This window comes from Rissa tridactyla, chromosome 1, assembly GCF_028500815.1.
Source record: "Rissa tridactyla isolate bRisTri1 chromosome 1, bRisTri1.patW.cur.20221130, whole genome shotgun sequence".
NCBI classification, from domain to species: domain Eukaryota; kingdom Metazoa; phylum Chordata; class Aves; order Charadriiformes; family Laridae; genus Rissa; species Rissa tridactyla.
Window position 1 is genome coordinate 138,573,657 of NC_071466.1, and position 26,319 is coordinate 138,599,975.

Here is a 26,319-nt window from a genome sequence, read left to right on the forward strand (position 1 = left end):
TGGCCTGTGGTTAAAACAAAAAAAAGGACACATACGCCCACACATGCACACCCGCTTGCACACATTGTTTTTTTCTGAAGTGACCACTTGGGCCTCTTTATCCTTTCCTCCCACTCACTCATCCCTTCTGACACTCTCTGTAGCTGACACCACTTATATTATGTTTAACTGAATTTTCCGGGGAAGGGCGTTTAGTGTGTTTTCCGGGCACTTCAGAGTAGTAGGTGTTACTGTATATATAGTGCCTTAACACTTCTATTGAGACTCATTAGTAAGTAAAATACCGCTGCATTCCTCAGTCCACAAAACAGTGACCACATATGCCCCTCACACAAATACCTGCAGTGTACCAGAAGGAAATTTCACCTTGGATTGGCCATAGAAGTCCCTGAGCCCTTCTGCTGAAAGCTGCACTGCTCCTCTGCTGAACCTCTGGGACAAAGGGATCTCCAGGGAGATTTTTTTACCTGTGGCTGATAAAACAGTACCTACCGTTGGTGTCCAGTTGCCCATTTAATGCTGAGTGGCCGGTCAATGAGGTTATACGAAGGACCGTTGCAGAAGCTCACGACCCTGACTGAAAGCCAGGAGCAACTCAGTGCTCTGACAGTGATTATTTACCATTTTCCCATGTTACATGCTGTATTTGGTCATGTTCAGTAACTCTGTAGTAATCAGACAAGATGGAACGGCGGCTTGTCAGCTGATTTAATTAAAACCACATTGCTTTTTTTTTTTTTATTGCCTCTCACACATCATTAATATTCCGTCTAAGACGCGCCTGCAATCTAAAGATTGGAATCAGTCTCATTGTGCTCTTTCCAAGCTTGAATTCCCAGACACAAACCTGGGAAAAAGTTTTAAAGGGACAGGTAATAGTTAGAAGCTAATTTGATTACATTGAAATGGACCAGTCATTGGTCCAAATAAATGCTTATTAAGGGACCAGTCTTTCAGGTTGCTTTTAAATGCAGCGCAGGCTTTGCTTCCATGGATATGAGTGGGAATAGAATATATTTAGGATTTCCCAGGAATCAGGTCTCTGCACTGCAGACTTCAGCTCATTCAAATGGTTGGTTATGCAAATATATTAAAAAGACTTGACTAAATAAGACTGCACCCTTTTTAGCTTGCTTTATTATTTACATATTTAGCAACAGTGTTGTATCGTCCCTTTTGTGGAGTGCCAGGTAAGATCCATTTCACAGTGACAGTATAGCAGCCAGGACATGCACTCGGTTTACAATCAGATTACAAGGCAAAAAAAAAAACCAAACCTAGCATTTAAAATTATATACAGCAGTCAGTTTGTTTAAACGGCGATTAACTTTCATCAACAGTGTGTGCATTTTTGTTTTCTTTAAGAAACGCTGCGGTTCTCAATCGCAGCTGCAGCCCTCCTGCAGCACCCTGTTACTCAGTGACTTGAACGGAGCTTTACGGATGTTTCGCAGCCAATTACCATACAGGTTTCTTATGTTAAAATTAAGGCAACTGGAGTCAACAACCACTGCTGAATGAAGGTAAAAACTTGAGAACATTTTGCATAACAGTCATCAGTGTAGCTGATAGCTATTACAGTGTTCTTGTGCAGTAAGCCTACGCAGATACTATCTCTCTTGCCTGTCTGTTCCAACATGCATCTCATCTCATTTGCAACCCTTCGCTTTAATTAGCTGAAGCCTTTGCTTCAGTCTTTCATATGTCAAGCAGCCTGTGTGCACTTCCATATTTTTAATCAGTAGCCTGTTGTCTTTACTTTGTCATTCGCACTAGCATATAAATCTGCCCTTCTTGTGATCCTCACTGCTTGGTAGAAGTCAAAACATGCTGTTTAATTTTCCTGTTCACTGATTTCCATTTGTTTCATGTTCAAATGCTGGCTCTTTTCCCCCTTTTGGGCATGCTGTGAGCATTAAACTTAGTGATTAAATGCCAAAAAAGCAGTCTTTTCCCCCTTCCGCGCCCACGAACGGGTCATCCTTACCCTCGCTCGGATGCTTACCTCCCCAGCACGCCCTGTGCCTGTGCAGGCAGCCGAAATGGGGCAAGCTGCACGGGACCGCCACAGGCTGGCAGAGGATAGCTAACGATGGCTAATGAAACAGGTGCAAAACTTATGTGCTCTCCTAAGGGTCATGACCGGCTTCTTGCTGCTTCTTCTCTTTTTTTTTTAAATTTAATCTACTACAGCAGAATATGTCACTTCACCCACGACACAGCCGAATCCTGAGACACCAAGACTTAAAAATAACCGGGCGTAAAAGAATGAGAGGGCGGCGTGTGGCTGTCCTCTGGCTTTCAAATTTTCTGGTTGGCTGGGGGGGAATCCGAGGTTTTCTGTAGCTGTCTGACAGGTGGGGCGGCTGGCCCTGACATCTCTGCCTGTGGCTGATCCCCAAACTGAGCCTGGAGCGTGTTCAGGATGTCATCTAGCTTCTGGTCCATCTGCATGACCTGTTAAGGAATCAGAAAGCAGACGAGCTGTCAAATGGTTGCACATGCTTCTGGTGAAGAGGCACTCACTGGCCAAAAGCCCTGGGAGGATAAAGCCTGGCAGGGAGCACCGGCATCTGAGAACCACCAGTTCCTCCAAGTTTTATCTAGTCTGTTGCTCTAGAAAGGTTGAACGACATGATGAAGTCACAGGGAAGGGTGAAAAACCATGTGAAGTGGCAGCAGGAGAGGAGGACATTGGTGGCCCGAGCACTTGACCGCTTGAGCCAGCCATTTTGTCTCTCAGCCTTTTCCCAGGGTTGCCAACTTCTCTTGGTGATGATGCATCCTGCAAATATCTGCCCTGAAACTCTCTTTCACTCTTCGGTTTACAGTGAGTGTTTTTTCCCACTACCTCTCCCAGTACCTCACCACCCTTAGTGGTAGGACATCATGCTTTCCATTACTGTCTTGGGAAACGAAACAGCTCCCCTCCCTTCGCACTGTAAATAGATGCCTCTGTGATACATGTTACAGTCAGAGATCCTACCAGATACGGTGTTTATTCCCATGCATTGTTAGGAGGATAGCCTACTAAAAACCACATAATAATACCAATGACTTCATTAAAAAAAAAAGAACAACCGTTCTATAGGAAGATTGACATGCTAATCCCTCCTCTCATGTCTTTGCTTTCCAGCTGAAATTTCTCAGGCATAGTCCCTAGGCAGAGGAGTCTCTGCTATTATTTTTAAGCAGGGAAAGGCAAATCTGGATTTTTAAAGGGAGGCTGCTTTCATACTTTCTTCTGCTTTTTGAAATCCTGGCCTTTATCTAGGAGCCCCAGGCAGGCATTATCCCACTGTGCTGGTAGGGCTTGCCTTCACGTAGTATCAGCCAGCGGGACAGGCTGGGGACTGTTGACCGCTCTAGTTTGCTCTAAAGGCAAAACGCTGGCCAGCATCCTGTAAGCAACTGGGATTGCTTCTAGGGATGCTTGAATACAGTGCAGCTTTGTGTAACAGATGAGCCCAAGAAAAATGAGCATTTTGAAGAACATTGGATGTTATCTGCTGTGAAACTCTGATCCTCTGAAAACTGTGATCTGTCCCAGTGGGTCTAATAAACTTCGATAGCAAACCTTTTAAAGTGATATCAGATCTAAACTGAGCTTTCGTTAAAAAGGGAGACAGAGAGAATAAAAGAGAGAGAAGGATTCCAGCCTTTCTCTGTGCAAAGATAACCTTGGAAATAGCCATTGGCAGCATGGCCTGAAAGTTTAGCAGGCTGAGATTGCTTTAAAAACCAAGGCAAAGGAAATCACCTTATCCGCTTTCCCCTCCTCTGCCTTTTCTCACTCCAAGTGTCTGCTCCTCTGGGGGCCCCTCGAACCTCAAGGTACCAGGAGCTTATTCAAGTTATATCATTTTGGCAACCACTCTTCTCTCCTATATAACCTGCTGGGGGAAGGAGGAGCGGAGGATCTCTCCCACCTCATAAAGGGAGAGACGTGCTCGTCTCTCCCTCATTTCTATTTTCATGACTACTGCCTCCTAGTAGAAAAGTCCCTCTCCCTGCCTCTTCTTTGGTGTGGGTGCGAGTTATCTGAAGCAGTGTTTTCAAGCAGCAAGGAGGGAGTATTTAGGGTATGGGTTAGATAGTACGGCCCTTCAGTACGATTTTCGCCTGGGTGCTTTCCGGCGCATGTCTGGCACTGCCTGAGCCGTGGCCAGGGCGGGCAGGCCAAGGTGTGTGGGCATGGGAGGATGGGGGTTTCTCACTGCAATTCCGCCCCGGCTGCGGAGCGGTTGGTGCCAAGCCTGGCCTTGGCGTGAGTCGCTGTCGAACAGCAACACGGGTAGATATTGATGCTCTTTGGTTGAGGGGAAGGGACCCCGGCAGAGGCTGTGGTCGGCAGAGGTGCAGCCACCTCCCGGTCAGCCTGACCCCACGCCACCAGTAGCATCTCTGCCTATTCCCGTAGCTCATGAGCTGCTAGGACAGGGTGGTCGATGCTGCCGTGGCAGGTCTCTCTCTCTAGTGTGGTCACCAAGAGAAGCACTGATGGTGCTCCCATCTTGGGCGCAACAGCTAGATATTCCGCTCAGCATTGAATTGGTTGGAAGTCTGGAAGACACTAGTGGTTTAAGGGTTAAGCAGCATGGAATTAATTTAAAAAAACCACAGCCTTTATTTTCTCCTCCATTCTTGAAAAGCCTGTTTCGCTGATGCTGGTAATGACTCAACAGAATCTTTCTTAAGCAGAAATGTTGCGCAGAGCAGAAACTAAAGCAGAACTAATACATTACAGTAGGCTAAAAAGCGGTGTAGGCAGGGAAATGGGATCAGGCAGATGAAAGATCTTTTGGGGCTTTCTTTTGTGAGCCTTTGTTGATTTTGATCTGCACATTTGATCTTAGATAAGCTATGCCTGCATATTCCGTATCATTTAAACTTGCTGTATTTCTCTGTATTTTGCCAACTCAGTGAAAGAATGTGATGGGGGATAATTTTATGCACTTTTCTTTCCAGGAGACGAGGAGGGTGGGGAAGGTAAATATTCATTTGTAGGGAGGGAAAAGGAGAAATTCATCTGTAAGGGAGCAGATTACACTGCGCTTCTGTCACACCTTCCACACAAGGATCTGCAAATATTTCCTGAACATTAACAAAGCTGCTCAGTTCTCCCATGTCAACCACATACATGGGAGGGTTTTAATGGTCATTTTTGAAATTAGAAGCAGGATCCTGCAAAATTAAGTGACCCGTAAGAAGATGTGGTCAGTGGCAGATCTCTTCTAATCCTTAGCTTTGTATTTTATACACAGGATCAAGCCACCGCTTTCTGGCTTCAGATGCTTTAAAATATGCCTTACTTTGAACACGCAACTAGGCTGGTAAAACTTTAGTCAGAAAGACAAATTCTTAAGTACCCTGTCGAATCGGAGCCTATTAAAAAGGGGTCAAATTTGGAGGCTGGTTAACTGTGATTAAGGAGTGACAAAAGGAGAGCTGTGGACACTTCAAGGCTTGACTGAAATCAGTAGGATGACTTTTCACAGGGGTGAAGGCTTTTCACAAGAAAGTCCTGGGTTTGGGTTTCTCCAAAACCACCTAGCAGCTATTGCTTTCCTTAAGCCCAAACGGGATGAGTTGCTGGTTTTGAGTAACACACCCAGGCAAGCGCCCGGGCAAAGGGTTAAATCGTGCAACGTGTTTTTCGTCTGAGTAAAGTGAGAAGCCATCCGGGGCTGGCCGCAGAGTTTCCAGAGAGATGTGATATGCCCCTCGCAGGCTCGGTGGAGACAGGTGAGTTTGGCAGCTGTCCACAGGCAAATGGCAACAAAACTCCTGTTCTCCCACATCACAAAAGCTCTCCGGAGACGACCTATAAAATTGTTAAAATGCTTTTATATGCTTTCAACTGCTCCGTAGAAAGGAGACTTGCAAAAGCAGTTTAAAATATTACACTCTTGTTATTGGGGCTATGAGGTGTGCTGAAGGAGTGTTGAAATGTATATCCATTTTAACATCCCCCCTGTGAAAAGGGGCTGGACTGCATGGTGACATGCAGGACTGGCAGACAAAGGAAATGCCTCCCAACCAGCTCCAGTGAGTCACAGCAAGCCCTGAAGGGAGAACTGGGTCAGTCAACCTGTGCGACGCGGGGTGTCCCTGCCCTTCACCTTGAGTACCAACCAGGTTGGCTTTCAATACCTACGTGCGATTTGAGGTTGCTTTTGAGGCTCTGTTTTTGCAAGCTGGTGTCTTGACCCTTTATCTAAATACCCCATTCTACCCTGGTGGGCTTCTGCTGCAGAAATGCCTTGTGGAGAAGGGGACGCTAGGAATGGCGGCAGCATGGAGAAGGAAGGCTGGATCGTGCTGGGGATTTGCCACACGCCGGACAGATTCCTAACTCCCCTGAGAGCTTTTTTTCTGACATGTTTTGCACACACACACCATAAACAAAATGCATGTGTGGAAAACTCAGTTGGAGTAGCCACATGGTCTCCCCCAAACCCTCTCACATCAAGCCAGAAAAAACCCTCCCTCCAGGTTGTGCCTATCTTTTTAATATGATTTCTGGAGGCTGGGAAAGCCGATATCAATTATGTGCACAACAGACTGACTTGAACTATTTCCAGAGGAGTAGCAGAAGGGGAAGATGGTCTGCTGGAGCACTGAAGTAAATCTGTAAACCCACAAACACGCTCATACGATGCTAAGTAGGTGGAGCTTTGTATCAAAAGCTAAGCCCCATAAATCAAATAAAGTTGCTGTCACCTCCCGAAGGCTCTGCTCTCCCCCTGCCTGCAGCAATCCTACACGAACTGATCAAAATGGCTGAGCTGTACAGCCTTCGTGCAGTTGTCTGCAACACGTCTCGGCTGCTGGTGCCGGGGATGCGGCACGAAATGGGGGAGGGAGAGAAGACAGCCCAATTTGTGTTACCAATCAAAATGTCATGGAGCAACAGCAAGTTCTGGTTTTGGTTAAGTTGGATTCACTTTAGCTTCCTGTTTGCCTCACTCAAGTGGGCAAAACTATGAAGCTGTGCCCACAGGACAGCCCAAGGTATCATGGCAGGGGTGGAGGACTGGAAAAGCCACCGCCTTGTTGAGCCCCATCCCCTGCTATCACAGCCGCTGTACCGTGGGTGCTTTGTTTCTGGAAGCCCCACAAGACATATAGGCTTCCTCTCCCCAACACGCAGCCCTTCTCCTCCAACAAGCTGCAAACTTAAGCATGAACAACCAAAGCGATGGCATTCCAAGGGTGTCTGCAAGGTATTATATGATATTTTCCAGCTGCCACTGCAAAGTGAACCACATCTGGGGCCAGAGCTGCCATGGCCAGCTGCCCCACTGCATGCAAGCGCAACATCCCAGACCAGGGTTTCCAAACCACCATGGCCCTCAGCTCAGCCCACTATAGCCCACACCCCTTCTCTAGCAGTGGCCCACCTCTGGGCTCACAGGCTTTCCACCACCTAGATATGCCCCCCAAGACCCTACCATTTCCTCTGTTTCCAGCCTTTGCCGCAGCTCCTGGCTCCCAAGGTAGCCAACATGAAGCAGGATCCGGTCGCTGCAGCTCTGACTTAGAAATGCTTGGTCTGGGGGCTCTAACACCAACTGCTTGGAAAAGAGTCATCCGACGGGTAGGATTTACTTTGTATGGAGAGCAGAGTGTATGTGATCCTTTGTCTGCCGTGAGCTATGTACATGTCTGCTATGAGCTGCATGTACTTTTTTCCGAATATTCCCAGCTTGTGAGCTGTGATAGGTCACCTAAGGTCTAGTTCATAGGAGAAAATGGTATTAATTTAGTAAAAACAGATCTGATTTAGTTGAACCAGTGCAATCCATTTTATGGATGCTTCCATTTCTGACTCACGGAACATATTGATTTAGCTTAAGCTCGTTATCCAGAAATTCGTGCCATTTTCTCATGCTGACCAGGTCTGTCACACGATTTTTCTTTTCATACCAGATGGTGGACTGATTTGATTAGATCCTGAAAAGCCTATGTTTAGCTTTATATGCACATCTGGTCTTGTAGCTTCTCTCTGCCTACAGTTACACCCAATTATTCAAACATACTAATTGCTTATCGTAAGGTTCAAAGTCTGAATTGTTTATTTTAGGAATCACTTTATTTTTTAGCATGTCCCTGGAGTGGATTTATCGCTGTCCAGAGACTGCTGATTCGGGGAAGGGAAATCTTTTCTCTACAGCACTGCATGCAAAACTGCCTCCCTCTCACCTCGCTTGTCCCCCGATAAAGAAATTTCACTGAGCTGAAATGCCGAAGCCACTGAGGCTTTTTTTTCTTTTTCTTTTTTTCATGGCCAGACAAAAAGACCACGAGTAGCGTGGGGAGATTTCTCTTGTGCAAGGTGCAGCTCTAGTGCAGCCTCTGCGAGCCTGGTCCAACAAACTGCTTATGGTTGTGTTAGCTTGAAGCATGTGGAAGAGTCTTGCTGAGTTCACCAAATATTTAAGTGCTTTGCTGGACTGGAGCCAGAATGGTCAACTGTTTGCAAGACTGCACCTTTCGGATTAGCTTTTGGAGTCTCCTAAAAGTACCCATACACGCATATGCACAGAAATATATCTACACCACCATTTTTTAAGCCTCTGAGGAACAATAACTGGCATCTATCATAAAATGACTTTAGCATTCATATTAGCAGAGAACTAGCAGCTTGTCTCTCCTCCTAAAACAACAACAACAACAACAACGAGAGGGCTTTGATGAACAGGCTCCCATTAACTGACTGTTTTGGGGATGAGTTGTAACAGATTTGGAATTGGCCTGATTCCTAAAAACGATGCTGTATCCCAAAGCAAGGTTGCCAGGTGGCACGTACACAGGGAAACATCTCACTGTGGTATGTCAAAGTCTCGCAGCCGACTACCAGGACTCCCTGCCCCAACACTGAGCCGTGCAGCTCCTCGCCTTGTTCTGCTGAGGGTGCAAATAGTGCAGAAAGACCAGCTCCAGTCAACGGGAGCTTTTGCCACTAACCTCAAAGGTCAGGTGAACAGGTACACGAGTGGAAGCTACACAAAGTGCACTTCCATGGCTGCCTGTTCTGGCAGACCCAATTATCCATGAACACCGAAAAATACATAAATCACCAGGCTGTCTTGTTTGACTTATTCCACGTACCCCTTAGCAGATATCGGTTGTTTATTTTCTTTCCATGAAACTTATCTAGATAAGTCCACGATTTTCCAGGACTCCCTTCCTTTAGCCCAAACATCCCCACCCATTCTTAGGTCAGGTGTTATAACCTTTGGTGGCCTAGAACATAGTAATCTTTATTTTAAGTATAGCTTCATTTGTTTTGGTTTCCATCTACCTTTCCTGTTTAAATGAAAACATAAAGGTCTATCCCTCTGCACTTTGTTCCTGGGGTATTTCCTGTCAGTACCCGTTTGGTGAGCATTATATTTTTATATTTCCTATGCCACAGTTGCACTGATGAACCTCTGCAATAAGACCTGTGCCTGTGGTTGCTCCTTCTGCTGTAAGATGCCATTTGCTTAATCGCTAAGCAACTCTCAAGAGTTCAGCCCTGGGTTTCTAAAGCAGGCCTGGTCAGCACACAAATTATGGTAGCAGTGTTACTGCTTTGGGGAAGGTGTGATTTTTTTTTTATTTTTTTTCTTTTTTAATGAATCCTGGCTTCCTAAGTAAATGAGGTTTAGCTGATGATGTATCTGTGTATACGTTGCCACAGCAGCTTTGGAGTAAGCTGTCCAGCTTCGGATACATTTGCCAGAGAGACAGAGCCCTTACAGACAAAAAATTTGGACAGATTTCTGAAAGTCTGGCACTTGGGCAGAAGACAGACATCCAAATTAGTGCCTCGTTGAAGGAAGGGCAGAAGAGGAAGGTGAACTGTATTATTAGACCCCGGAGAATCCACACAGGATGCCCTGACCACAGGAAAAGCTTTATTCAGCCCTTGCCCCTTATTAGCCTCGGATAATCAACCACAAAATACAGAGCCACAGGAAACCAGGCAGCGCAATTTCTGCTGCTCCCAGAAGTGCTTGTTTCTAGCTGAAGAAATTCAAGTGGTGCCACCCTTTGAGTGGACACAACGGTAACTTTCCACGGCTGCTGTTGAGGAGCAGCACTTGGCTGTTGGGCATGCTGTGACTGCTGAGGGAGCTCGTCTCATTTTCGCGGCATGCACATGCACCTGTGTGTCTCTTTGCAGCCAGCGCTTTAAAACGCTTGGGTTTTTTCCCCCGATTTTCCCCTGGTAGGTAAATCAGACTTTGCAGAACTCTCTTTCTCTTGATTTGCATACACGGGTGGTTATTTTTGTTGTTGCAGGACTTTTCATTCTTCACCCTCCCCCAGATCCTGCTCAGATCCTCCCTGTAATCTTGCCATCTCTCTTTGCGACATCCCTCTTCAGCCACACCCTGGATGACGCACTGCCATTTCTCAGCTCATTATATTGTGTGGCTACAAGTCCTGCTGCAAAGCCCGCGCAGTGGAAAGAAACAACACACAAAAATAACAAAGCCGGTCCAGCCTCAAAGGTGGATATGCAGCGACTGTGAGTCACGCCTTAATTTCACAATAAAGCAGCCGTGGAACTTACGCTCCAAGATGCTGATTAATTTAATTTTTAAATCTCTAAACAATACCGGACAGAGAGAAACAAGAAAAAGAAAATGCAGCTCCGAGTATTTAAATGGTGCCAAAGGAGCGCTGAGAAAGAAGTGACCTTAGCCTTTCACTAGATGGATGAGATAAGCTCAGCATTTTAGATGGGTCTGATGAACTCAGTATTTGCGCCTCACCTAAACCTTTGAAGAGATGGTATCAAGTCCTCTATGCTCTGGTTGTTTTGCCTTTGCTTTTACTTTTTCGAGCTCTATTAAATCTCCTCCGTGAGAACAAAATCTAAGCCCACCAGCATTATAGCTAGATAGGCTTGACCAGTTCCTGTAACGGGGAGGACACTTTGAGTGTGCGGCAGCTGGCTTGTTTCTTCAGTTACTGGTACTGAAATCAGTGGGTGAATTCCCTTAATATAGGTCTACTGACCCAATATCTAGCTAAGCTAACATCTAGTTAGCGCAGCTGATGACTATGTATGACCAGGTAACATTTATATGCCGTATCACAAGTATTGATACACAACTGCCCTCCATCGACACCCACACACAAAAAGCTTTACTTCAAGTTATCAGTCCATCTGTTCTTATAGGTTGGCAAGAAAGGCAAAGCGAGCGGGAGAGAGGGAGTGTCATTATTGGGAGGAGCACAGGCATTATGGTGATGGCGATCTAGATAGCAAGACATGTAGGTACTAGAAAAGTTCCAGGCAGTTCTTGTAGGACCAGACCGGGACTTCATAAACCCAGGCTCCAGTCTACTCCCCAGCACAGCCTTCTTACATTGAGGACAAGTCACTTTCTGGATGAGCCTCATCAATATTTGTTAATCACATGGATCAAATAATCTGCCATTTCTTATCTTTCTGACATGAAATCACATGAAATTGGGTAGGTTTGAGTCTTGGTACAAACCAGAAGACATTAGAAATTAGAAGAGTAACCTAAAACGTGGACTGAAATGTTGGCTGTAGGAAGGAAGTTGTTAATGGAAAAAAGAAGATCCGTCCCTGTTGGAAGAGGACAGGAGGAGATCAGATGGTGGTGCTCCTACATCTTTCCTACCGTTGACTCTTTGAGGATTGAAATGGACACAGCAGAGCAAGGCTGGCATGGTGGTCATGCCAGGAAAAAAATAATAATCAGGAAGCAAAAGGATGATTGTCTAGGGATCAGAGGGTGTCACTGGGAGGCTATCGTCGGGCTTCTATTCTCAGCTCTGCAAAACAATCGTCATGCCCTCTTTAGCCAAACCCCATAGCAAAACTAAGGTCTGGTCTGTGCGCAGATTTGTGCTGATGTCGGGAAATCAAGACTCCAACATGCCTTCTGTTGTTCCAGGGGCCTGGACACTCATTTTCATGGGCCCCATTTCAGTGAAAGAGATGAACTAAGCTTGATAGGAGCTAACTCATAAGAGTCCTGGAAAGTGAAAACTGTACCTTTGCACAGTTGTGCAACAACAACTATGTGCTGTTGAAACGGGTGAATGAAAACTTCTGGCCTTATTTCTTCTCTGCTCTGCACGGGACAAGTCTCTAGGGTAACCTTTAGGTAACAAATTCATTGAAACTCTCACACCCTTTGAAGGATGCCGCCAGCCTTCCTTAATGCACGCAACACAATTTGAGGAAGAAGATACAGAAGCACGACGTGGTGTTATGCATTTTCACCACGAGGATTACAAACCACCACTGCTTGCTTGTTAAAACACAGAAACCCAAAGCAAGGAAAACATTATCAGGCAGTGCTGACTGAGGGCGTAGCAGTTCTTGATTCTTGCTGATTCAAATATGCTTTGCTGAACCCTTTGGTTTTAGCCTGTCTGGCTTATCTGTCGTTTGATGGATTTTACTAGCTTGCTTGTGTATCACCAGGCCCGATTAGCAGCAATGCCACACATATATTTTTAATGAATTCTTGAAAAAGTCATGGCGAGTGGGTAGACTCTGGACTGTCTGGTCCCATTTTGCAGCCGCCGTGACCTGATGTTGAGGGTGTCTGTCTGTCTGTTCAGTCATATCAAGCCATAGCATTCCACCCCAGATCAGCAAAAGCCACAGGCACAAACTGTGCAGGAAAAGCAACTACGCAGCAAGAAACAGTTCGTGACTTGAGCTGAGATTGCTCAGCACCTGGAAGGGTCTGAGAAATACGTGGGGTGTGACAGCATAAATCAGTGCGTGAACTGGCTATAGCTACAGTACCTGTGAATGCAGAGCATGAGAAGAGATCGCAGGGAGAATGAATTTGACTGAATTCACCTTTTTTCTCCTTCCCGAGCTAGAGAATTAATTGCATAATATGTTCTGTAGCTAAAGAGATATCCGTGGGCATTTAAAACACTGACTGAGAACAGGGGACTGATTTAAGCAGATTTTCCAAATCCAGAACCTCAATGGTGGACATTTTCCGTTTCTTTTGTGCTTGAAAAATAACAGAGGATTTTGAAAAATCAGCATGGCTACATCCCCGGGGGAGGCTGAAATAAAGCATTAATTAAAGTAAAGAAAGGGAGGTGTCTTATTTGAACTCTGCTGAGCTAGATGGATTACCTATGAAAGCTGGCATTGACAGGACAGCTGTACGAAGAAGCCTGTGGCAGAAGTACCGGTGTCTTATACAAACAACACGAGACAGGGCGGGAGACGCAAAGCCATAATTGCCAGATAGATTTCTTCCTCATGAGGCATATGCTAAGTCAGCAGAAACCTGCTTCAGTTTTTCTGTTGCAAGGCACTGCACTGTTAATTAAGGAAAAAAAAAAGTCGGTTATACCTACTATCGCCCTTACAGCTCTTTAGCCTTATACTGCAGGCAATACCGCCAGGGAGAACAATATTATAGATCTTGCTCGCAGAAACAATCATTTTTCTCTTGCATGTCTCTTCTTTTTCATATATCATTGCAGAGAAGCAGCACAGCAATAAAAAGGGACATGTATTAACATGAACGTTGAGGTGTAGGAATATGAGAATGGCCTGGTGAGATTTCACTGTCCCAGCATTTAGTAAAATAATTTAAACTGGTGCTGAAGTTTAGTTAAGATTTTGGGTTACCAGCTTTTTTGACATTCTAGAGGTAGAACTGGGAAGCCACGGAGGTCTTTACGCAACTTCCTGCTGTGGGGTAAAACAGATTTTTTTCAGGTCAATAATCTAAAATTCATTAATAAAACAGGTACCTGTCGGGACTACTGAGAACCCCACAGATATAATTGCTTAGCTTCACATCTACTTGCTCTTTTATTACTTTTACTCACCATGAACTATGACTTTGATCTACTAACTCAATATAATCTATAATAAGTCTAAGCCATATTTAAAAACGCCTGGGTTATTTGTTGTTCTGCAGTGTTTCTTATCCCTTCAGAGCAAGCTTGTTTAACGCCATATGGACCTAGTTATCAGTGAGAAGGAAAATAAAATATCTATCTTTTTGCTAATTAAGACTTTAGAAGGCTTTCACTTTCAAGTTTTAATGCATGTTAAAAACCCTGCCGTGACTGGGCGCTTGCGTTTCTGCACGAGCGTGGTGTAAACCGAAAATGACCATCACATCACCACGAACCCATGGCATTGAGGCTCTGGTTTTGGCTGCCTGACCACTTGGTGCTTGGCTCCTTTCCCTGCGTGCCCAGCCCTGAAACCAGGATGAAAGAGCCTGCTTAAGCCCTGCTGCTGCTGCTGCAAGGCACGGCCCTGCCCGCCCCAGCTGCACCCTCCTGCCCTCCCTGTGCCGTACAGGTCCACGGTCCAGCCTTGGCTGGACTCAGGAGCAAGCCCAGGAGAGCTGTGCAGCACAGCAAAGGCTACTCACGTAGGAGATCTGCCTCCTGCCTGGATCCCAGGGCCGTGGATGCCTCCGCCGTGCTTAAACAGCTCTTTTACCGCTTGCAGGTTACACAGGAACAGAGGGAAGAAGTGCAAGCCCTAAATGAACCGGGGTCATATGCCGTGCTACAGCTGAGGGACTGCGCACCACGTCAAAAAAGCTGGGGTTCTTCATCCTGCTTTCCCTTAACTCTGGTATAGTCAGCTGAAATTTCCATGGTAAGGCACAACAACTGCTTTTTTCTAGGAATTTGAGGTAATGTTTTAATTACTGTTAATGAGGAAGTGGATTTTCTATCCTGCAGAATGATTCAAAATTATAAAAAGATCCTCCAGATCCTCAGACCATGCCAAACCTGGATAAAAGTTTTATTATAATTTTTTTGCCATGAAATCTGTATTTTTTTCCTTCATTATTTTCTAATACTTTTCAGAGGACAAAATCACTTGTGAAATACATGCCCCCACAACTTTTCATTTTAAAATTTTTTAAAAACACTGAAATACCTCCATTCGAGTCTTCCCTTGTTTATACCTATTGCTCCTAAAAAGTTCATCGAAATCAATATGATTTTCTGTACTACAGCAGATCCTGCAAATTTGTGCCGGGGAGAAGAGTTTTGATGTAAAAGCACCTCCTAGCCCTAGTTCAAACACTTGTGGCTCAGCATACGCCAAAAGCGCAACATGGTCTTGCGCAGATGGACAAGGCGGGAAGCCCCGGAGCCAGCCTTGCTTGCACAGCTTAGGTTTAGGAGACCTGCAAGGTCTACCGGCTCCTGCCAGGAGGTCTTTATTCTCCCGAGATATTGGATGCCCTGCTAGGGGCACTAGGCCATAGCTGGCACTGTGCTGAGCCCTGTAACAGGGAGGTTTGTTTCGGCGCTGCCCTCCTCTCCTGGTGATGGGGGGAGATGTCCTCACCTCCTCCCTCCTGGCCAGAGCAGCTGATGTGTGTTGTGCTACCTGCCTGCTGCTCTTTATCACGGGCAGGGAGTGGCAGTGGCTTGACTCAAAATACTTTCGTACCATGCATTTATTGCCAGCCAGCTATTTAAAAAGCTCTCCCGTACCCTGCTATCCCCAGACGGAGCCTCATGTACATCCCCTGGGGGCAGGGCTTCCCCCAGTCTGGGGAGGCTGTTGCTCTCCCTGCCTCTCTGATTTCTGCCCCGGTGCATGGTGTTGCCCCACTTACCACCTTTGGGCCGTTTGGCCACATAAGCATCATCACTATTTTGGGGCTGGTGCCCTTCACCTCTCTCCCCAGCCCTTACCAGAGGTGGGGGCAACAGGGAAGGCTAGCACATCGCTGCCGCCAGCCAAAACAACGTGCCACCCCCCAGCCCCCTGCTCATTGTTTCCCTCCCGATGGCCTCTCCCAGGGACTGGGGCAAGCATGGCGAGGGATTACGGAGCTGAAGGCGGTGGCGGTGCTACGCCCTGGGCAAAGCGAACGCCTTGGTACAGGATTTTGGACGCGGTTCTGTTTACCCACAGCAGTTGGGCACTGGCGAATGCGGCAATCTGAAATACGATTTTAGAGCCGGCCGTGGCACTCATAAGTGGATCCGCACGGGCAGTCGGGGAAGATTAAATCCTCTTGTTAGCCACAGGGCAGCGTGGTGTGGCAATTAGTATGTTAAGCAGAGCTGAGAGAGACTTTTGTAATGAAACTGAAAACTTGGCTAGCCCCCAAAATCTGCAAAGGTTCAAGAACCTTTCAGTAAACCTGGATTGAGCCATGGCAGATTTATAATTTCAAGGAGGAACCGTTAAAAACACCCTGGTCTGTGCACGACTTTGAGCCCAGACCCAGCCACACTTGGCACTTTGGGAGTTTTGCTTTGGGTTTTTTTTTTGCATACAAATCCAAAACACAATGTAGACTCAGCAGGGAGGAACCGATGCAAACCAAAACTGCTGAGTTTTGCACAGCTCTAATTATAATCTCTTCACAGTCCTGGTTTTATTTATTATTGTTTGTACTGTGGTAGCAGCACGGGGCTCCAACCGGCTTCAGGGCCGCGCTGTGGTAGGTGTTGTAAAGGCAGAAGAAGGAGGCAGGATCCCGGCCTGCAGAGTTTATAATCTAAATAAACAAAATAGATAAAGAATGAGGGAAAGACATAAAATACGTAAGCAAAGTGATTAGGGGGTGTTGGCAAGACGACTGCTTTTTCCTAGGGTCTCTCTCACCCCCCCACAAAAATCATGTCTATTTACCCCATAAACTCTTTGGGGTCAGGGCCGCATTTTCCAAAATGCGGAGGGAGATGGGATGCGAGAAAAGAATGGAGAAATAAGAGGTGCTGGGTGGAGGCAGCAGCGGGATCGGCAGCCCCCAGAGCAGCCCCGACAGATTTCGACAGCGAGGGTGGGAGTGGGAGGCAGGTGATGGGGAGAGCGGCAGGGGGTCAGAGGGGACAGAGGGGACAGAGGAGACAGACAGCACTCCCTAGCTTGGGTCAGGTCAGAAAACCCGTCGCATGCACCACGACGACCTGGGACAAGTCGCTGGACCGCTCCATGCTGCAGTTTCCTCTGGGGTTGAGCAGGGCTAAAAATATTTCCCTGTATGGCATAATTCTTCCTCAATGTAAACTGCTTTGAGATACTCAGGTGAAAGGTGCTAGAGGAATGCAAAGATTTATTTTTCATAAAACCTCCTCACATGGTCTTTTCACTGCCAAGTCAAGGCCCGAAGCCAGGAATTTGAGAGATGCATATATCTCTCTCACTATATATATATGAATATAAAAATATATTTATGGAAGAGGCCAAGGTATATTTTTTAGAAATGAAGCCTTAAGTTAGATTTCCTAAATCTATATATAGGAACTTAAATGAACGGCCAGATTTAAAATTGCGTTCGGGAGTCTAGCTATTAAGTTCTTACTTGAAAATGTTTAGCCACAAACTAGCTGGAAATTTCATATCTTAAAAGAAGTTTGTAATGTCTGGGGGTTTTTTGCCTTTTTTTTGTTTTGTTTGGTTTTGTTTTGTTTTGGTTTTTTTTCTTCTAGGATTTAGGTGAAGGTTTGGGCCAGTTATTTTATCCCAATTATTCACCATTCTGCAACTATTAATTAAAACAAACATCTCTCTGAAGCTATTTCTCACAATGGGGAAGATTTATATCTTGAAACTGAAGCCTGTTTTCTCACTGTGTCTATTTTCTACACTGCGTAAACATCCAAGTTTGTTATTGCAGCAATCACCAGCGCAAGCTCTCAGAGCTCATTGCCAGGCTTGTGATATTTATTGTTTGTTAAGCCCCAGCTCCTGGAGTGAAGTGATCGGATGAGAACCTCAGCTTGCCGTTAAAAAATGACGTAACTTTGTGCCGGACCACAGGGCTGGTGAGAGAAATGGGAAAACATGAGCAGAACGGATAGTCAAGGGTCCAGACACCAGAAAGGTGGGCAAAAAAGAAACCCCCTCATATATGATTATTTTTAAAGCCTAAGGACTCCTAAACCAATGTCCCCCTTACAATTTGGAAGCGGGGGGAGGCTGACTCATGGCTTCTGACTGCCAAAGTGTGGCTGTGGTGGGGGTTACTCATCGCCTTATAGCTGTGCAGTGGTTTCTCACCAAGGGGCTTCTCACCCCTCTGCTGAGCTGCAGGCGTTTGGTATCGCCGGGTGTTGGGCTCCTGCCACTTTTCTTTTTTTTTCTCCCCTTTTTTTTATTTTTTTCCTTTTAAAACAACCTTACTGAGGCGTTCATTTATGAAAATATGCTGTGCAAGGAATTACACGGACTTGGCAAACAGAGACAATAGGTCAGTTCCTGGGCCTCCCAAATCTGACGGGATCCCTTTGGCTTTCAAAGAAAGAAGAAAAGCAGAACTATTAAAAAGTCTCAGCTTCCAAATGGTCAGTAAGTCTATAACAATGTAAAGCAAATGTAAACATTATATGATGAAATGCATTTTTTAAAAAGCCCTCTTTTCTCAGCAGTTAGATTGGCTTTATATACAATGGGAAGATTCATTCCTGAGGGTAGCTCCAGCCTGTGAAACAAACCCCTACAAATCACAGCCTAAAATATCAATTTCACATGAAACAGCAACTGAGGCATCGCCTTCACCTTGGGAAAAGCTCATTCAGGCTCCTGATTTATGAAGGCTGTACTTCTCCCTCCTCCGCTCCCCGCCTCACCGTGCCCACAAACCCTCTGGGGAGAGGAGAAAAATACGTCTGCAGTGAAGGAACCTAGCTATTACCAGTGTAACTAAAGGACATTAATAATGGAAAACCAATGTGAAGAGCACAACAAAAACACAAGCAGGAGAAAAATGAGAATGTTCGTGTGTGGAAAAATAGCTATACAAGGTCGTGGTTTGAGACACGCGAAGGTCTGGCCTGCATTGTTCACCCAGCTATGGATAGGAGCTTGGGATGCAAGTCCATGGCCAGCTCTGGCCGGACTCTGTGCCTGCCCATGCCCGCAGGCATGGGAGTGAGCATGGAGAACAACCCGCCTTTGCTTTCTCACCATTACAGCCCTGAGGAAAGGTCCTGTTGACGCCCAGGGTAATCCCGTGGGTGTTTTCTACCCAGTTTCTTCTCCACATGGTGGGATCTGGGCTGGACATACTGGTATTGGTTCTGAATGAAGCACCTGCTCACTGGGGGTTGGGTGCTTGGGAGGAAGGAAAGGATGGGAAGATGATACCAAAGCTTTACACAAAACCTGATGACTGTAGTCAAAGGTGAATTGTGCTGCTCAGAGAAAGCAGTGGAAAGAACAAATCCCCCTTGACTTCCCCTCTCCCCTTGAACGGGTGCCTGCTGCAGACAGTGCACTTGCCAGGTGCCTGCAAACCAGCAAAATATTCAGCTCATTGCTGCTGGAAGTTCCCCCTCCCTTGCCGCTGCAGATGCTATCAATAGCACATGGCAATAACCTCCATACACCAAAGGCAGGATGGATGCCAAAAGAGGCAGTAGGGGGGAATGTGGTCTTTTCAGCTGGCTGAGTGTACGGTCTATATCCATATTGCAATTTATGTGGTCCGCATCTACCCATGTTTACATGGGTACAATTCACACCTCTCTTTAGGGCACAGTTACACCCAAGTTCTAGTTCTAGGTGTGGCTTCAGGAATTAGGACAGTTATAGTCCAGCAGTGGGTGCAGACAGTTACATCTTAGGGGAGAGATAAATCTCCTCTTGCATGAGTCAATAAATGCCAGAATACCCTGAAATCCCACTATTTACCAGAAAACCTTGCGTTATGAAGGATTGTGGATCTCTACTGTGGCTAGGGCTAGGCATGAACCGATATTGTCCTTTTGTTTCTCACGTACTTTGTGAGTTGGTGGAAGACAAATGTTGGACGCACTAGTGCCGTCAGCTGCCTCAGTACACTTCAGGAACATTCTTTCTGTTTCTACTGTTAATTCAGCAACACACCCTGCCAATAAACCATAGCATTAGCTGCCTCACAGGTCCTCATGACTACAGCAGAGCGGACTGCTTGCCAACACCAGACGACTTAGACACCAAGCACAGACTCTCTGGGATGGCCGAATTCTCATGGGCAATGGCAGCCCGTCCTGAACTGACATCTTCTCCCAGTGGGGTGTCCTGGGACTGAAGGGTTAAGGCATGCTTCCCATACTTCTGGAGCCACAGCTGATCAACTCAAGGGTACAGGCTGATACAGTCCTATTGTTTCGTGCTTGCTGTTCTGGCCCAGAACGAGTCAGCACTGGAGTGTCCACAGCTGCTAAAACCTTTGTCAAGCGTCTTTGACATGTCTCAGCCTGTGTGAGCTGCTAGGCAAGGCCCACCATTGTCTTCTTAAGGTGACAAGGTAGGGCTGAAGTGGCCTCCAGCCAAATCATCACATACCCAGTGCTCGTGTCCAAAGGGACGTATGAAGGTAAAGAGCTTGAACAACTGGGTACCTGCTGGAAGGAAGGACATGTCAAACCAGAGCTTTCTGTTTTATTACTCTTCTGCAGACAGATCAAGGGAAAAAGGCAAGTATCCCACAATACCTTGGAAAATACCTCAGTACAAAGCTCCAGTCTGTGGGATGTGCCCTCACAGAAAAGCCCACCACCTAATGCAGCCCTGTTGAAGCACCACTTGAGACTTTGGAGGCTTAAACTCAAGAATGCCACACCCAGACAAATTCTGCTGTAAAGACAAAGTCCAAATGACTTAGGCAGATCTGTGGATTAAAATGGAAATGCCCTCACTGTACTGATTACTTATGCCATTTTATTTTGTCCTTCACTTTTGAAGAGAACTGTTGTGCGAGCAAACAGAGCTTCAGTTTTCTTGTCGAAACTCCTGACGCCAGTGATCCTCCACTTACATGCAAAGCAAAGCTATGTGTAAGTCATAGGGTCAATTTGTTTACCTTGCCTGTGGCAAGAGTTGGGTTCATCAGGTTAATTTCAGTAGTTGCTAAAAGGTCTTGAAATTTTTTCTGGTGTCATATGGCTTTTGCCTTTTTTTCAAAGCAGGGGGTAACCATGGACTGTTCAAAACATAATGAAGTAAACAACATTTTTCTGCATCAAGCTCATCCTGCAAATTAATTCATTTGCATTTCTAGCCCTTTCAAGTGAAGGAAAGTCATACAGATGTGAGCAGTCATTTAAGGATTTTAAGGGTTATGGTTCACATCATCCAAAATTGATTCCAGGACCGCTCATTCACAGAAAAGGGAAAAACGAAGGTGAACATACTGCTGCGTTTGGAAAAATGGGGGATTTTTAATTAAAAAAAAAAATTATTTTACAGCTGCTGTTATTTATTTAAGTTCAAAGCCTTTGGGCACATCCACAGGCCACACTGATCTGTTGTGAATTGCTTCTTTGTTGCCGGTTCTAGCAAAGTTGATTTCATATTGCTGATTCATCTAATGGGCTTGGACTGCTCTTGTTATCCTTTCAGATAATGGACCATTGAGCCTGCAAACAAGTTTGCTGTCTGCTACCATCAGCTGATTTACTTCAGCTTTCTAAAACTGAGCAGTTCTAGTTTTTGGGGTTTGCACATATAGGAAAAGTGAGAACTTCATGAAAATCAGAGCAGCAAAATACTCTTTTTGGTCAACAGCCAGCACGTCTTAAATGTTGCTAATGAGAACCAGTTCCTGTATACAGGAACGAGTTAATCCCGAGATAACTCTCTTAATAACTTGCCATTAACTGTGGCTATTGATTCTGCTGCCTGGCCTTAGGTGAAATTGCTGTGCAAAAAAACACAGTGGCAACAGCAACAAAGTACAGTGTTTTCTGGCAGACTGTGCAAGCCCCTTCAATGCAGGAAGCAATAGATTATAAACAAGTTTTATTTTAATCCCTGCAGGACATATTGTGAGAGTCCAAGAACAAGACCTATTTTTCTCAAAGCCTTCCAGAGAAAAAAGTTCTTGAGATCCCAATACAATATCAAAGAGATCAGCCAGTAAAGAAAAACTATCTGTTCCTGGCAAGACATCAAAACATTTCCCACAAGTTTATAGTTGTCCAACTGATCATCAAAGAAAAGAGTTCTGGTTGAGTTGGGGACTTTTTAGTGCCAAGAGGTGTTATTGATTCTGAGATGCCCGGTATTTTCAAGTATGCCAGCCAAAGGACTGCTGAGGGAACATAAATGGTCCTTACTATGTGAAATGTGTTATCTCTGGGCTATTTTATGCATAAACTGGTCTTTCTGTGAGCAAACTGTTTAGTGGCGTGCCCAATGCAGGCAGCTATTGTGCACACAGAAGCTTCTATTTGCACGTCCCACGATGCACACAAAAAGTGAGCGTAAATATGTCTCCCGTGAAAAAAACTAATATCTAATTCTTAAAAGTACATGAGTCCATTAATCTCTACTGTGCTCGCCATGAACACATCACGGTGGTTTATTTTCACACTTTTTTGGGTGGGAAAATATCTTCCTCTGAAGCAACAAGAAATTCAGAGGCAGAGACAATTGCTAGCTTAGCTGTGAGAGGCTCCAGGTATCTGTATGACGGAAGCCTCCACATTAACTGTGCCACTGCACGAATCTAAATTCCTAGCTACTCTAGTAAACACCGTGAGTAGAAATGCATGATTTGCCAAAAGTGCAGTGCTTTTGCTGGTTCAGCTGCAACCAAGTTGATGAGGAAAACAATGGCGAAACCATGCTTATGCCCATAACAGCGGAGCTAAGGAAGCCAGCTTTCCTGGGGCACCGATAGCTGGATACGTGAGTTTTCTCCCTCTCTTTGCTTCTCTCCGTTCCCATCTCCTGCCCCGCTCGCTCTGCTGTCCCCAGACCAAGGACAAAGGGCCGATTGAGCGGCGGTGGCCGAGGGACAGCTGCAGGGGAGCAGCTCTGCTCTGAGTCACCAGCACCGAGGGACAAATGCAAACGCCCCCTGGGCTCGCTTGCAGCCACCCTGCATGCTGGGCTGGGAGCTGGGGTTTCAGACTGAGCAGGGATTCAAAGAAAAGAAGCCAAAAGCAGGAAGGAGTCTTCTGGTTCTGAATTTGGAAGGTCAGCTGCAAATGCTTCAGATCTCCTAGACAGTCATGAGGTCAAGCTGTGGCTGGGAAACCATCAGTCACAGCCAGGGCTGCGCAGGAGGGCTCAAGAGGGCTCTCTGCCGAAGAGTGCTCCTGCCTGTGAGAAACACGCTGTCTCTGGGAGGACACGTGCAGGTATTTTGACAAATCTTCCTTGATGTCAGCTTAGGCTTTAACTTAACTCAGATGATGCTGTAAGGGCACTTCCCTCTTCACGCACAGTCTTGCCATCCAAGCTGAGACGATTTATGGTCCATATTTGCCCTTCACACAGGCTAGCAGTGTGTCTGCTTCTCTGAGGTGACCAAAGCGGTCATTTGAATGCTGATAATCCCCCAGTGAGAAAGGCTGCAGGTCCTTCCTGCTGCCTCTCACGCTCCCCCCACTTCCCTCTGACCCTCCCACAAGCCATCAGGGGAGCACCTCAGTTCCCAGCAGCACGAAACAAATGCTGTCTCGGCACTACGCAGATGTTAATGAAACACCATCCGGAGGCTGATGCTCGCACGTGACTTTGCAGAGCTGCTGGAGTAGCCATAACACCTGGGCTAACTCTGCAGCAATCTCACTGCCACTGCAGGGTGCCTATTGCCCTCCTGTCTCTTCCCCACCCACCTTAGTCCTGGTCCTCCTCCCTCCTGAGCTGGAAGTGCTGACCCTAGAGGGCTGTTTGGACTTCTCCGCTGCTGTAGCTGGGCGTGAGCAAGCCCCAGCATGGCTGCATGGGTTGAGCCCACAGGAAGGCTGCTCCCAGCACAGCCGGCCCGGCCACCGGGAAGCATCTGTCCCCACCAACTGCTTTGTGCACGCTGAGCTTCCGAGCCACCACCCGGCACCCAGCCTAAATATGTGCCAGACAAAATCCTAGCGGTCCCAACACTCACAACCTGTCGCTTAAAGCTCATGCTCCTATAGAAATGATGTCCTTAGCCAGGCTGCAGCCCACCTCACTTCAGAAGAGAGGAGACTTCAGAAAAGCCCAGCTCTGACAGCGGGCAACGCTTACTTGAAGCGTTGACAAAAATTTGACGCATTATTATTTCTGCAAAGCTCCTCTGCCATAGCTGCCCCGTCGACCTCTTAAACGCAAATGTTTCTGTTGTCTGTCACAAAGAGCGCTGCCATTTTGCGGCGGTGGTAGGAAGCCCAGGCTGTTGAGATAGGAGCCGGAGTTTGGCAGGAGATCTGTGTGAGCAGGGGGTGAAAAAAACATCCCCAGGTGGAAACACGCCAGCAGGAAAATTACAGTGGACTGAGAAAGCGGCGGTGCGAAATTTATGGAAGCAAGGGGGCAAGCCCTTTCCGAATGTCCGCCCTTAGGAGCGTAAGGTACAGGCGGGTGATTTGCTGGGAAGTTAGACTGCTTGGTGTGAAAGCCAGTTCACGGTGGTCACCGCTGTCAGGCAGGGCAGAGAGTTCTGTAAATGGCATGAAGCAAACCCCAGCTTCCAGAGCAGAGCACGTAGTTTTGCGGATTGCTGACCCTCAAAACTGATTTTAACTGTATTTCATCCCCAGTGAGTCAACCTGCATTCCTCGTGACCGAATTCCTGGGAAATCAACACAATGGAGAAATTCAGCTGGTGATTTTCACAAAAACGTTTCCTATGCAAATAATGTCTTTGCAAGGGATTTAATGAGATTTTATTTTGCTGCACATCTTTTTTTTTTTTCATGTATGCTAGTTGTTTGAAACGGTGAATTACCCAGGTCTGGATACACAATACTAAAATAATAGAAGGGTTGAAAAATTTTTCTGTAAATGGTTTTGACTGAACTATACTGCTTACTGATTTGGTTTTAGTTATGTAAAAGGTATTCAGAATTTTCTACTTTCCTTTTAAAAACAAAGTGCAGTTAACGCCCTAAATTTCCAGCCTTTGATTTTTTTTTTAAAGTCTTTTACTGAAAGTGTGGGTTTTTTAACCAAAAGCTTTTCTAAGAAATGAAAAAGCCAGTTTCAAGTCTTTATTAAAAAGCAAGAAAATCAACAGAAAATTGATCCCTCCCCGCTCTGCTGTCCTATTCATAATTGCCTTTTTTTTTTTTTTTTTTTTTAAACAGCTCAGCAGCAACGGCAAATAAAAGCCTGAATCCCAAGCATCTGTGACTTAAACCAACAACACGGCATGACAAAGTGTGCAATTACACTAGATGTGTGCACTTTTTAAAGAGGCAAAAACTCTTGGCCGTTTGCCACCTCTTACAAGGTAGGAGAGGGCTGCGGGGACACCTCGGGGTGCCTGCCGGGGGGACTGCCCAACATCCCACCCACCTCCGTGGGTGTAGGCTCAAGTTACTCGCCCTGCCTTTCCGCTCGTGCTTTTAACACTTATGGCACCTATATATGTATATATATCGTTTTCTCATTTAACAATTCAACTGGCTACGGTTTTCACAGTTTTCTTCACGATTTAAAATAACATTTTCATTTGCCCAACAAAATTTTGAATGTGGCTTAATCCACTCCTCCCCCCCCGACCACCACCCAACCTGCGTTCTCTGTAACACGAATAATGTTTAGGATTCAATTCATACTCTATCAGGCGAATATAATCAAAGTCACTGCAGGCTCTGATGCCGGGGGGAGAAAAAACCCAAAACAAAGGGGAAAAAAGCCCCAAACAAGCCAGCCCCTCCCTCCAGCCCTTTCCTGGGACAGAACAGAGCATTTTGTAGTCCTTTCAGCTGGTTTGGCTGCAGCGCCGGCGGTGGCTTTGTGTGCAGGTACAGCGACCCACTGCTCAACAATTTGGGGGGAGACCTGTGATTTCGGGGACGAAACTCCCCCGGGAAGAGCGGACGGATGCCTCTCCCTGGCTCAGCCCAGCGGGACCCGACCCGCGGTGGTGTTGCACGTCGGTGCACGCCGGGGTGTGCGTCTGTGTGTATTACTAGGGAAGTATTAAAAAAAGAAAAAAAAAAAAAAAGAAAAAAAAAAGGAAACATTTTGAGGGACTGCACAGAAAACGGCGCAAGAGTTGCTAGAGCAGTGTGCATACGCTCGAGAGGAATCCCTTTCAGTTCCTCTTTTCTTCAGCTTTATTTAAAAAGGGTTTGAAGGCTGGTTTAATTACGAAAACCAGCTCTCTAGACACCAAACAAAACGGCAGCCTAGCCTAAGTTGGCACCAGGACAGATGCATATTTTGCTCACTTCTCCATGCCAATCGGCTGTAGCTCATCCAGTATGTCAATCCAAGTTGGCTGTCTGAAATCCAAGTTTAGTGGCCTGAAAATATCCCGGTCCGGCTTTGTTTCATGTGGTAAACAGCTTGCTCAGTCTACTTCTTCCACGTACAAAACAAAATCAACCCCCCCCAAAAACCCGTTACTACATGTTATGGTAATAGCTTCTCTTTGCATTTTA

At 46.1% G+C, this 26,319-nt stretch overlaps 1 protein-coding gene across 3 annotated transcripts in view; it reads right to left on the bottom strand.

Annotated features, from left to right (window-relative positions):
- Positions 1-706: 706 nt before the first annotated feature.
- The window catches only part of LOC128908446 (potassium voltage-gated channel subfamily KQT member 1-like), a 516,130-nt gene continuing 490,517 nt past the window's right edge, over positions 707-26,319 (bottom strand). For 2 of the 3 annotated variants that reach the window (XM_054198677.1, XM_054198695.1), the window contains one exon: positions 707-2,457. In XM_054198677.1, the coding sequence (XP_054054652.1) occupies positions 2,302-2,457 (156 nt within the window). In that variant the 3' untranslated portion in view covers positions 707-2,301. Of the gene's footprint in view, positions 2,458-13,288; positions 13,331-26,319 lie in introns of those variants that run through there. The other variant, XM_054198699.1, reaches the window with a different exon arrangement.